The 13,307-nt window shown below is 37.5% G+C and overlaps 1 protein-coding gene across 3 annotated transcripts in view; it reads left to right on the forward strand.

The window, feature by feature from the left end:
* RSF1 (remodeling and spacing factor 1) overlaps positions 1-8,623 on the forward strand; it is a 130,004-nt gene extending 121,381 nt beyond the window's left edge. For 2 of the 3 annotated variants that reach the window (XM_080641796.1, XM_080641797.1), the window contains exons 15-16: positions 2,250-2,438; positions 6,120-8,623. In XM_080641796.1, the coding sequence (XP_080497922.1) occupies positions 2,250-2,438; positions 6,120-6,679 (749 nt within the window). In that variant the 3' untranslated portion in view covers positions 6,680-8,623. The remainder of the gene's footprint in view (positions 1-2,249; positions 2,439-6,119) is intronic. The other variant, XM_080641798.1, reaches the window with a different exon arrangement.
* Positions 8,624-13,307: the final 4,684 nt, after the last annotated feature.

Here is a 13,307-nt window from a genome sequence, read left to right on the forward strand (position 1 = left end):
CCACCACTGCCCAGCTTTCCGCTTTCCTTCCCTCCTTCCTTCTATGCTGTCTTCAGTCTTCACTCCGCATCTGCTTATGCAAATTAACTTCCATCTTTGTTGGGTTAATTTGCATACTCGCTCTGATTGGCTGGTGGGCGTAGCGGAATGATGGTCAATTTGCATGTTTCTCTTTTATTAGTGTAGATGTTTAGATCACAGTTGGTAATTCATTAGTTTTTATAAATTTGCAGGGGTTGATGGTATAGCTTGTGCTTATCCCTATTAACAATAAATGGAGGCACAGCAGCCAAATGAGCAAATACAGTGTTTTGTGGAATTGGCAGATAGGTAGCTGTCATCTTACTGAGGAAGTGGCACAAACAAGAGTATTATATCCTTGACTTGCCAGGCTTGTGGAGTTTTATTTTATCTTTTTTTCTAAACTTTTTTGCTAAATGGAGACATCATGCCCCTTTATCAGTGCTTATTTCCTAAGAACAGGACATTTTCTTACATAACCACAATACAGTTATCAAAATCAGAAATTTTATATTGGTACTAGAGGCCCAGTACATTAATTGGTGCATGGGTGGGGTCCCTCAGCATGGCCAGCGATTGGGGCATTCGAGTCCGTCTCGCCAAGTCCTGATTGGGGCCAGCCAGCCGGGGTGAGGGACCGCGGGAGGTTGGCCGGCCACAGGAGGTTGGCTGTGTGAGCGCACTGACCACCAGGGAGCAGCTCTTTTGTTGAGAGTCTGCCCCCTGGTGGTCAGTGTGCATCACAGTGACTGGTTTGGTCGACTGGTCGTAACTGTCACTTAGGCTTTTATATATATATATAGATAATACTATTATCTAATCAATAGTATACATTCAGATTTCATCAGTGGTCCTGATAGTGTCCTTATATCAATATTTTTTCCTAGTCAAGGATCCAATCCATAAATAAACATTGTGCTTATTCATGTCTCTAGTTTCCTTTAATCTGGGATATTCTGCAAACTTTGTCTATATTGGCCTTGACATATTTTTTTTTAAGAATACACACTAGTTATTTTATAAAATGTTCCTTAATTTGGGTTTTCCTGTTTCTTTGTGATAAAATTCAGACTATACATTTTTGCAGGAGTATTACATGGCTAATGTATATCCTCCAGGTCTCTTTATTAAATTTTTCCCTTTGTAATTAATTAGTAAATTATAGGGAGGTATTTTGAGACTCTGTCAATATCCTGTTCTTTATCAGATATTTCGCCCACTAGTTTTAACATTTGTTAATAAATTTCTAATTTCATCGTTCCTTTTATATTTATATATATTACTTGGTGTTCTTAAGTGTTTTCTCCCCTATATATCTGTTTCTTTATATCAGAACTAGAGGCCCGGTGCATGAATTCGTGCACAGGTGGGGTCCCTCAGCCTGGCCGGCGATCGGGGCCGTCTTGCCCAGTCCAGGGGGAGGGACAGCGGGAGGGTGACTGGCTGGCCAGGGGGAGGGACCGCGGGAGGTGGGCTGTGGGAGTGCACTGACCACCAAGGGGCAGCGCCTGCATTGAGCGTCTGCCCCCTTGTGGTCAGTGCATGTCATAGCGATCGGTTGTAACAGTTGCTTAGGCTTTTATATAGATAGATGTACTTGTGGATTCTTATTTTAGTCATTGGATATAACGTTACCATCAATATTTAGGCTCAATTTGTCCCAGATTTGGCCAGCGGGAACGGCTTCAAATTGTTGGCTAGCTATTTTGAAATATTTGAAGTCCATTAGAGAACAAGGCTGAATGTGATAATTCAGTGGAAAATATTAGCACTCCTGAAATACTGTTGACATAGAGCCATAGCCTGACTCTGGTTTATTGATCCAAGGTGACAAGAACAGTGCTATTTAGCAATGCTTTGAGAGTTTAAGTAGCTCTATGTATTTTGCAGATTTTAATTCCATGTAGAAAAAGCAACAAATATAACTCTAATTTTGTAATTCTTTGAGATAGGTTCATCACTTTTTTGCTGTTAGAGAACTTATGTGAAGTTGTGACTGTAGCCATCCAGCTACGTTTGTGAAGTTTGGCATAAAAGCCCCAAAGATTTACTCATTATTAATAAGAAAATAAGGGACTTAAAGTTATTATTCATTTAAATATTATTTAAAATGAACTCTTCTTAGTAGCTTTGCATTCTTATAACCTAAGCTAACTACATTTCTATTTAACAAACTTAGTATATGACCTTTTTTTTTTTTTTTTTTTTTTTTGCTTCTTTTTTAATAGAAAGTGATTTTAGCGATGACTTTAGTGATGATTATGTAGAGACTCGGCGAAGGCGGTCAAGGAGGAACCAGAAAAGACAAATTAACTACAAAGAAGATTCAGAGAGTGAAGGTTCCCAGAAAAGTTTACGGCGTGGTAAAGAAATCAGACGAGTTCACAAGCGCAGGCTTTCCAGCTCAGAGAGTGAAGGTGAGGAATAGATCTCCAATTTACAGAAGTTTGGACAAGGCAGAAATAAAATGAACTCTATACCATTTCTAAGAAATTCAATATAACCAGTAATATCTTTGAGACAGAATTCTTTATTTTATGCCTGGTCACTATTTATAATTTAAATAAATGCTAGTTGATAAGATACAGGTTTTTTGTTGTTGTTTTTCATCGTGAGGACTTTTTTATTTTTTAAAATATATTTTTGTTTCAGAGAGGAAGGGAAAGGGAGAGAGAGAGAGAGAGAGAGAATCATTGATTGGCTGCCTTCTGCATGCTCCCTACTGGGTATTGAGCCCACAACCCAGGCATGTATGTGCCCTTGACTGGAATCGAACCTGGGACCCTTCAAGTCCACTGAGCCAAACCAGCTAGGGCAAGATACAGTTTTTTAAAATAGTTCTATTGATTTTAGAAAGAGAGGAAGTGGGGGGGGGGGGTGTCCAGAGGGAGCGAGAGAGAGGTGTCGATATGAGAGCAAAACATCAATTGGCTGCCTCCCGGATCAAGCTGCTACCCAGTTATATGTCATGAATTCATTGATCAGCTGCCTCCTGCACGCCCCCTACTGGGGTTTGAGCCCAAAACCTGGGCATGTATCCTGACCGGGAATCGAACAGTGAGCTCCTGGTTCATAGGTCAATGCTCAACCACTAAGCCACATTGGTCGGGCAAGATACAGATTTTTTTTTTTTTTTTAATATATTTTATTGATATTTCACAGAGAGGAAGGGAGAGGGATAGAGAGTTAGAAACATCGATGAGAGAGAAACATCGATCAGCTGCCTCCTGCACACCTCCCACTGGGGATGTGCCCGCAACCAAGGTACATGCCCTTGACCGGAATCGAACCCGGGACCCTTTAGTCCGCAGGCTGACGCTCTATCCACTGAGCCAAACCGGTTTCGGCAAGATACAGATTTTTAAGTTCACCATTGTAATAATTAAATTCTTCATGGAAACTAGAGGAATCTCAAAATTGTGATACAAGCAAGATTTTTTCTGCTCCCATATTATTTATTGCCTTCATTTCAAAATAACCTCCTTTGACTTGATTACCTGAGTAGTTGGACAGTTCCAAACCAAGGTACTTACTGTTTCTCTCCATCTTGACAGTAAGCTTCAGTTGGTGCCTTTTATTTCTTAATAGCTGTAGCTGTGCCCCATACCAGAAGTTCAGGAAAAACTCTAAAATATGAATTTGTGATATCCATTTTTAAAAAACTCCTCCCTGAGGATCTGCTTATTGATTTGAGGGAGAGGGGGCGGGAAATAGGGAGGGAGGGAGGGAGAATGAGGGAAACAGACAGACAGATAGATATCGATGTGATAGAGAAACATCGATTGGTTGCCTCCTGTAAAGCCCTGACCGAGGATGGAACCCGAAACCTTTTTTTTTTTTTTTAATATATTTCTTTTATTGATTTCAGAGAGGGAGAGGGAGAGAGAGATAGAAACATCAATGATGAGAGAGAACCATTGATTGGCTGCCTACTGCACGCCCCCCACTGGGGGGTTGAGCCTGCAACCTGGGCATGTGCCCTTGGCCAGAATTGAACCTGGGACCCTTTAGTCCACAGGCCGACGCTCTATCCACTGAGCCAAACCGGCCAGGGCCTGAAACCTTTTTGGTGCATGGATGACCCTCCAACCAAATGAGCCACCTGTCCAGGGCCTCCATTTATTGTTTGACGTTATTCCAGGATTCTTTCTAAGTTTATTTTATTAAATGATTCTAACTCTCTCCTATTCCTCTTTCTTTTTTATATATTTAATTATCTGTTTTGAAGATTGTTTGCTTTCATAGATCCTTATCAATTATGTTTAAGTCCATGCCAGGAGAGAAAAGGGGGAAATATATTTGAATAGGGGAGGCTAAAGAAGGAAGGTGAACTTCTGGTTGAGTGTGTGTTATCTTCTTATGTCATTAAAAACGAATATGAATTCATTAATTCAATTATAAAAAACAAATACTTATTGAACTATTCACTATTCTAGGCACTGAGAATAGGAAAGTGAACAAAAGAGCCAAAAACCATGGGTAACTTCGTCATGTCACTTTTAGTGGGGGTTGGAGGAAGAAAGATAATATACAAGATAAATAAGTAGAATATATGATCTATTAGGTGGAGATAAAAAGCTGTAGAGAAAAATAAGGGAGAAAGTTGGATTGGGAGAGTAGTTGGAATTTCAGGTTGGGTACCACATGAATATCTTCCTAAGAAGACAACATTTGATTAAAGACCTGAAAGAAATGTTGAGTGTGTGTCATGCAGTTATCTAAGAAGAGTGATTCAGGCACATGAAACCACAATGTGAAGGTCATAAGGCAAGTTTGTGCCTGGCATGTTCAAAGAATAGAAGGGAGGCCAGGTTGGAGAGGAAGACAAGGATGAGATGAAGCAGGGAGATCAACAGGGACTAGATCATGTTGAGCAATGATCAAACTACAGCCTACCTATTTGTGTAAATAAACACTTTGTAAATCAAGTTATAATGGAACATAGCCATAGCCATTTTTATTTTACATACAGTCTGTACTGCTTTCCCACAAAGATGAATGGTTGTAATAGAGACTGCCCTTTACAAAAATATTTTGCCAACCCCTGAGGAGTATCAGTGCTATTCAATAGTAGCCACTAGTATTATGTGACTATTGATCACTTGAAATGTGGCTGGTGTAATGGAGGAACTGAATTTTTAATTTTTGTCTACTAATTTAAATTTAAAGTAGTTATATGTCATTACTGGCTACCACATTGCATAGTATAGTAGGCCATTGTATGTAGATTTAGGATTTTATTTGGTGTAAGATGAGAAATGAGAATTTTGTAGAAGGGACTGATATGACCTGACATGTTTTTGTTTGATTATGGTAGCTGTGTTATGCATTAATTGAAGGGGACATGGTTAGAATCTAGGACCAGGTGGGAGGCCGTTGAAATAGGCCAGGTGAGAGATGATGGTAGGTAAGAGTAGGGCAGAAGCAGTAAAGAGATGAAAAAGTCAAATTATGGATATATTTTGAAGGTAGACCTAAAGGATTAACTATTGCATTAGATGGTAGAAAGGAAGGAATCAAGGATAAGTGAGCAATTGGAAGAATAGAGTTGTCAATAACCGAGAAGGTGGAGATGAGAATAGCACAAATTTGAGGTGGGGGTTTAGGAACTCAGATAACACATTAGTTTGAGATGTCTGTTTAGAAATCTAAGCATAGGTGTTGAGTAAGCAATTTGATAACATGAGTCTGGAATTTAGGGGGTACCTAAAAACAAATGTGAGAGTTACCAGCATATAGATGTTATGCCAAGCCATGAGACTAGGTGGGATCACATAGATGTGAGTATGAACAAGGGAAGACATTTAATGACTAGCAAGGACATTTAATAACATGGGATGAGAGTCAGCACAGTGTTTCAGTTGTCCAGAGTTGGGCAAGATTTCGCTAAGAAATCTGATTCTGCTCTTTCCTAAAATCATAGGTACACATGAATCCTATTGGGTATTGTTATGGGACTTAGAGGAAGGGAAAATCAGGCCAATTATTGAAGGGACATATTTGTGTACAAACAAGTCTGAAAGCAGGACACGTCGTGAATGGGGAGGAAAAGGAGAAGTACTCAAATTGTTTATGGTTAAATGTGCTGTTTATTCTAGAGAGCTATATGTCCAAGAACTCTGAAGATGAGGAGCTAGCTAAAGAATCAAAGCGGTCACTTCGAAAGCGGGGTCGAAGTGCAGATGAGTATTCAGAAGCAGAAGAGGAAGACAAACCATCCCGAAAACGGCTACACCGGATTGAGACAGACGAGGAGGAGAGTTGTGACAATGTTCATGGAGATGCAGATCAGTCTGCCCGTGATAGCCAGCCCAGGGTCCTGCCCTCAGAACAGGAGAGCACCAAGAAGCCCTATCGGATAGACAGTGATGAGGAAGAGGACTTTGAAAACGTAGGCAAGGTGGGAAGCCCATTGGACTATAGCTTAGTGGACTTACCTTCCACCAATGGACAGAGTCCTGGCAAAGCCATTGAGAATTTGATTGGCAAGCCAGCTGAGAAGCCTCAGACCCCCAAGGACAATAGCACAGCCAGTGCAAGCCTGGCCCCCAATGGGACAAGTGGTGGGCAGGAGGCAGGGGCACCAGAAGAGGATGAAGATGAGCTTTTGAGAGTGACTGACCTTGTTGATTACGTCTGTAACAGTGAACAGTTATAAGACTTTTTTTCCATTTTTGTGCTAATTTATTCCACGGTAGCTCTCACACCAGCGGGCCAGTTATTAAAAGCGGTTTTATTTTTCCTAGAAAACTCCACTACAGAATGACTTTTTAGAAGAAAAATTTCAACAATTCCTGAAGTCTTTCTGTGAAGTGACCAGTTTTGAACTTTCAAGATAAATAATTGCTGTAAATTCCTTTTGATTTTCTTTTTCCAAGTTCATGGTCCTTGGTAATTTCATTCATGGAAAAAAAAATCTTATTATAATAACAACAAAGATTTGTATATTTTTGACTTTATATTTCCTGAGCTCTCCTGACTTTGTGAAAAAGGGTGGATAAAGAATGCATTCCGAATCTGTGAGGGCTGAAAACAGAATTAGGGGTGGGAGAAAGCACTTGTGCTTTAGCTTTTTCATATTAAATATATATTATATTTAAACATTCATGGCATAGATGATGATTAACAGACTGTTTAAAAGTTCGAGTCTGTGTTGTTGCAGTTTGAGAATTGTAGATAATATCATCCGTAAGTCATTTAGTAGCAGCATTCATGAATCAACTTGTTTACTATTGGAGATAACCACACTTAATAAAGAAGAGACCGAAGAGGTACCATCCTAAAAAAAACTCTTAAGTTTGGTATAGTGGAGTTTCTTGTTTTTAAAAATCATCTGAAAAGTATTTGTACAGTAAAATGTAAAATGAAGCTTTGACAACCAGATTGTGCTAGCAACAATTTTAAAACAGCTTTATGCAGTGATGATGAGGTGGCCTCTAATGTACTATCATGGAAAGTTTTTAGTGAAATGAGTGTAGTCTTAAGGCCCAGTGGACTGTAAACTGCAGATAGTGTAACTCTTTTGTTCTGGCCACCTATTTAAATATATAAAATATCATTTTGAAACAAATACATCTATACATAACATACACGAAGAGATGCTAAGCTGATAGTGGTATTTTAGCACATTTGAAGAAGGGGAAAGGATTTTCAGGTGAATTTTAACTGGTCTATTCTTGCCCTTAGTATCTACTTCAAATTGAAGTCTACAAACAAAGCAGTTCCTTTGGGAGATTTTTAGTTTGAGTTTTAGCGTGTGTGTGTGTGTGTGTGTGTGTGTGTGTGTGTGTGTGTGTGTGTTGGACTTTCTTATCTGCCTGGATATATTAGCAGGGTTTGAATGTAGTTTTTGCCTTTGGCCATTAGACTTCTATTAGAATTCATTAATAGTCACATGACCAACATAGAGTTGATTGAGAACCACCAATGTACTTAATAGGCATGACATCCATTTCAAACATTTCAACACTTAAAAAAAAAGTTAAGCCCTTTGTTTCAAGAAAAGGTGTATCTAACATGTAATTGACACTAAAATATGAGCTTTGTCTTAGTTTCTGTTACAGCTGTAAAATTTCAGGCAGAGCCATAAATAACATTGTACAAAGTGTAGCACTTGTGATTAAACCTTGCCTGTCAAATTCTGAAACCTTCAGCCATTACTTCTGTGAATACTTTTGCCCTGGGATTTGGGTTTTTCTGTTCCAGTGTTGTGTCTGTTGCCGGCAATGGACACACCATATCTGCTGCTGGCCCAAGAACTTCATTAATTTTTCTTTCCAAATTAAGCATATGTGCTAGTCAGTGTATAGTAAAGCACTTCTCTTTTTTATTATTAAAAAGCTGGCATTAGACTTGCATTATAAATACCTCTCTAGAAACTTTATACTCCTTTTCCCTCCTCAACAGGTGTTGCCCTTAAATCTTATCTTTTTGACCTTGAAAGTTTATAGCTGTTGTTTTTCAGTTATTGGTTCTTTTGTTTGTTTTGTTTCACTTTAGTTCTGTAGTACCTGCCCATTAATATTTTTGCTTTGATTCTAGCAATGTATATGTATCTGTATAAAAAATAAAATAATGAAAGCAGCCTAAAAATAGGGTGCACAAATAGCATGTGGTTCCAAGTAAGTTGTGATTTTTATTTTGAGACAATGTTCCACTAGAAGGGAGGGAAGGGCTCACATTCACAGACAGTAGAGCAGAGGGCTATGTAAGGAGCCACATTCATTAACAAGCCTCCTTTCTAGTTAGGTTCGTTTATTTTATTTGGAAGTCTTAAGAATGTTAGCCTTTTTTAACAAACAGGCCATAGAAGGATTCCCACTAGTGCAAGGTAAGTGGTTAGAATGTTCCAGTGGCCTATGCTGTTCCCATCTCCCTCTCTATTTTACTGGTAGTCCTGCAGCTGGTCAGGCCACTATGTGTGGAAACTCCCATGTGCCCTGTTTCTACCTCTGGACACACCAGCTCCTGCTTCCACCTATTCTGTTCAGTTAAGCAAGTGATAAGTATTAAATGGGTAGATTATTTCTTTTACAGGACACCTAATGTGAAATAAGGAGTTCTTTGTACTCTTCTGCTACAGAGAGCAAAAGGTAATTTTTTATCATTGTGAAGACTTGAGTATTCATTCAGCAAATGTCTCATTAATATGGGACATTATGATACGATGTTTGCTGCCCATTATTTACCGAACTTGAATTGTTTTTGAAGTTGATAGTGTATTCCTTCTAACCTTACATCCTGATTAAACTAATTAACCTTCATTTACAAAGAATGTAATCCAAGCAGCTGATACTTATAAATTATTATGCAGAGAGATTCATTATGAGTGATTAAATGTTGAGCAGTTCAAAAACAACTCTACTAATTGGTGTTTAGATTTAGTCCCTGAAAGAGTCTGTTCACTGAAATATTAACTCTGAACATACTTTGAAGAAGTTTTTAAAAATTAGGAAATAGTAAACATTTTATATCCCAAGACATAATTCAGTCATTAGGAACTGGACAGTGCATAGGAAAGCAATTCATCTAGGGTTTAGAACATCTTGGGTCCTTGTTATTGGAGTACTAACCATGGATTTAGGTTCACAATAGAGTCCTTTAATACTTTAACCCCCCTTTTTTTAAATACAATTTGGATTCAAAACTCCGTAGTGTAAAGCAAATGTATTAACGGGAGATGTAGTTTAGTACTCAGGCTAAAGGTTTGAAAACAAGCTAAATTGTCATAAAGCAGAGGCTTTGAATTATGTGAAAAAACTCAGACTGAAAATACACCTTTTGGTTTTATAGATTTGTACTGATGAAATAGTGTTCTGTGTAAAACATTTTCCAGTGTTGGTACATTTCTAGAGAAAGGTGGCAGGGATATTTTCAAGAATACACCTGATATATTGAGGTTGGGTTTCCTGGACACATCTTTTTCCATTTGGTTAAGGTTGCAAATTCAGAGAGTAAAGAGTTTCATTTAGAATAAATTCATGTCTACTGATAATCTTTTTAGTAAGTTTGACCTGCCAAAGAACCAAGGACTTCAAATGATGAGGAAGCTGTTGCAAAAAGATTTTTAAACAAACTAATTTTAAAAGGATATTATAAACTCCAGTTTTCATTTTATAGTTGATAGGACCCATCCTGTAATATATGTTTGAGCAAAGTACATATAGTAAGGAAAATGTAGAAGTTTACTTGTTAATTAGTGGTAAAATGGGAAAATGTTAGCTATTTTTAAGTGGGATTGATGGGATTTCCTTTCTCACAAGGAATGCTTTTTTTAGCTTATGTTTGTGGGGCTGAGAGTTGTTCACCATTCGCTAGTTTGTACTACTATACAACTGAAAGGAACCTAAAGAATCTACAAGTTTCATACTCAGAAAACATGAACTCTGCCTTTCCCCAACACGATGGAACAGGCCATAATTCATGGCATTGCCTCACAGCTATAGATTTTTTTTCATGGAATGAATATATATATATATATATATATATAAACATGTATACATTAGATATTAGGATAAAAATGAATCCTTTGAAATCATTGACAAAAATCAGATAAATATAACTGATATGAAATTATGAACATTTAATTACAGAAAGTCTAGAGGAAAGTTGTGAAGATCCTTTTCTTGGTTTGACATTCTAAAAATATATTCCTGGTTCTCCCAAGAAGTGAGAATGCCAAAACTGCAGATCTGTTGTAATCTATCTGGTCCTCTGCTTAATGTCTGTTATTAAACTTAGAACAAAATCCATTCCTATTTCATCCACCATTCCCAGTGTGTAGCTATAAACTATCTTGGAAGTGGCAAGCTAACTGCTGATTTTCTTCATTGTTTTTATGCCAATCCTGAACGCAAAGCTTTTTGCTATCAGTGTATTAAAACTGGGTTATTGTGTTATGTGTACACTTAGTTTGTTTTCAAAATATTTCACTCCAACGTAAATGATCTGACAGTTTTTGAGTGCCAAGAATTGCTAAGGAACTGTGTAACGTGTTGAAGATAGGGTTATTGCCTAGCAAGCAAGCAGTCGTTAAAAGCCAAAATGTAGTGTGCTTGGTATAAAAACACCTTAGATTGAACATGCAACACTTTTTATTCATATAAATTCTCTCAGAAATGTATTAGGATTCCATGAGTGGCTTTTTCTCATTTTGGTCATGTAAGCTCAGTTTGTTTTTGTTTGTTTGTTTGTGTGCATTTTATATTTATACCATCTTGCTCTGGGAAATGCTGCAAACCCAATTCTGGCACATTTAGTGATTTCAGTTAGTGAAAATGCTGTTTTTATTTTAATAACTTTAAGATGTCTATCCTATGCATAAGTTATATTAGAGGGCATAACAAATTATTAGATGTGTAGAGATGTCTTAATTAAGCTCTTTAGACATTTTGAATAAGAAAAAACGTTTTTAAAGGAACTGCATTTATGGTTGTGTTTTTTTTTTGCCAAACTGGTACAAGCTAGAAAATGCACTAAGGACTGAGTGACCCTCCTTTTTCATTTTGCCACTGGATAATGTAAGTTAAGAATGGAATTGTTAACCCTAACTATATGTTTTCTTTACTTTCATCAGTTTCTAATTTAAGTGTTTGGGGTTTTGTTGGACCTGTATTTATTGAGTTCTGGTCATAGACCAGGAGCCACATGTCATGCTTATGGATAGCCAGACACAGTCATGGGGAAACGTAATGGCTCAAGACCTTCTGAATCGTTTAACTTATTTTGTATGTTGCAAAAAAAACAAAGTTTATTTTGCTTGAGAGTCACACTTTTATAACTGTACAGCTTTTAAGGGATGAGAAGTGGGAAAATACCCTAAAATAGGATGTAGATTTTTACAACTGTGTTTATGCTAGAACATCTACAGGTGCATTATGTAATTAAACCTAAAATTGTTTTAAAAGAAATTGTGCCATGGTCTTCTTCATTCTCCTGCCCTTTAGCAGAGTTGGTGCATATCAATACTGCCATGTGGACAAGCTTTGAAATTAGGCAAGTAATCCTTGTCTCCAAAGTTTTAAGATCATTGCATGAAAATTATACACACACATAGACACAAACACGCAGATCTAGTTTATGTCCATGTAAATGGACTTTTCTACTTTGAAACAGCTATAATGGCCCAAATTTTGTCAGTAAAGAGCATATTCTTAGAGTGTGTGATTTTTGTGATGCCTAACTAGGATATTCTCAATGTTGGTCTGGTGTGTTTTGTTCTTAAAAGTAGCTTTTTGATAACAGTATCTGAATTGTAGCTTGCCCAAACCTGCCAGGAGGTTTTGTATACAACTTGAAAGGGAGTGTCCTGTGCTGGCATTGAGGGCAAGTGGGGGCAGAGTTTGGTTTCTTTTTAATCTGTAAGAGAAGGAAAAACTAGAATTGATCGATTTGGTTCTTGTTATTCAGTAGACTTAATTCCACAGGAATATTTGCTGGAGAATGGCAGGAAAGAGTATTAGCTTCAAATTCCAATTCCCTTATTTGATAAAAAGTATTTTGACGTCTTGCAGAGCTGCCAATTCTAGCAGTCTTAATGGTACATTTTACCATTTTATTAAGACACTTTTGTTTAAATGCCAGTACTTTTTGCCATCTGATGATTTTATCATTCTAATTTCTCACCTTTGTAGCACAAGTGTATTCTTGGAAAGCATTAAATTCATCTCCATGTGTCATAATTTCTACCCAAGTTAACTTTATTGTCAGCTAATGTGGGATGTCAGTTTCTTGGCTATCCTCTTTGATCAGAGGTGAAGCCTGAGAATCGATTTTTCCAGGTGAAGTATACAAATTCCAGATAAGAATTTGTAAATGGTATATGTAAGATTTTCATTTTGATTTTAAAGTAATAGCTGGAATTTAGGCTGTTTGATCAGAATGCCTCTTGGATTTTCAGACATGCTTATATGAAATGCTTTATTTTCCTATGCGTAAAACAGATTATTCCTGGAACAGGTTCTCAGACGCTTTGTTTTTATGAGATGAGAGTTAAAGCAGAAGCTCCAAGATTAACAAACTTAGGTAATCAGGAGCGTAGTATTAGTCAAATAGAGGAAACTGGAGTGCTCTCTACCACATATATCGTACTGCATGTGTGTGGGGTGGGAGGGGAAGAGGTCTGAAAACTGGAAATGTGATTCCAATAATGCACAAAGTAAATTTTGTGCATAGGAAATATGGGAATTCCTGGTAGCTTAAAGCTTCGGGGGCTAACTGCAGTGTATAAACACATAGTGTGTTAGAAATGCAGTGCATAGTTGTTTCAATATAATCCTGTGACAACC

Source organism: Plecotus auritus, assembly GCF_963455305.1.
Source record: "Plecotus auritus genome assembly, chromosome: 9".
Lineage (NCBI taxonomy): Eukaryota > Metazoa > Chordata > Mammalia > Chiroptera > Vespertilionidae > Plecotus > Plecotus auritus.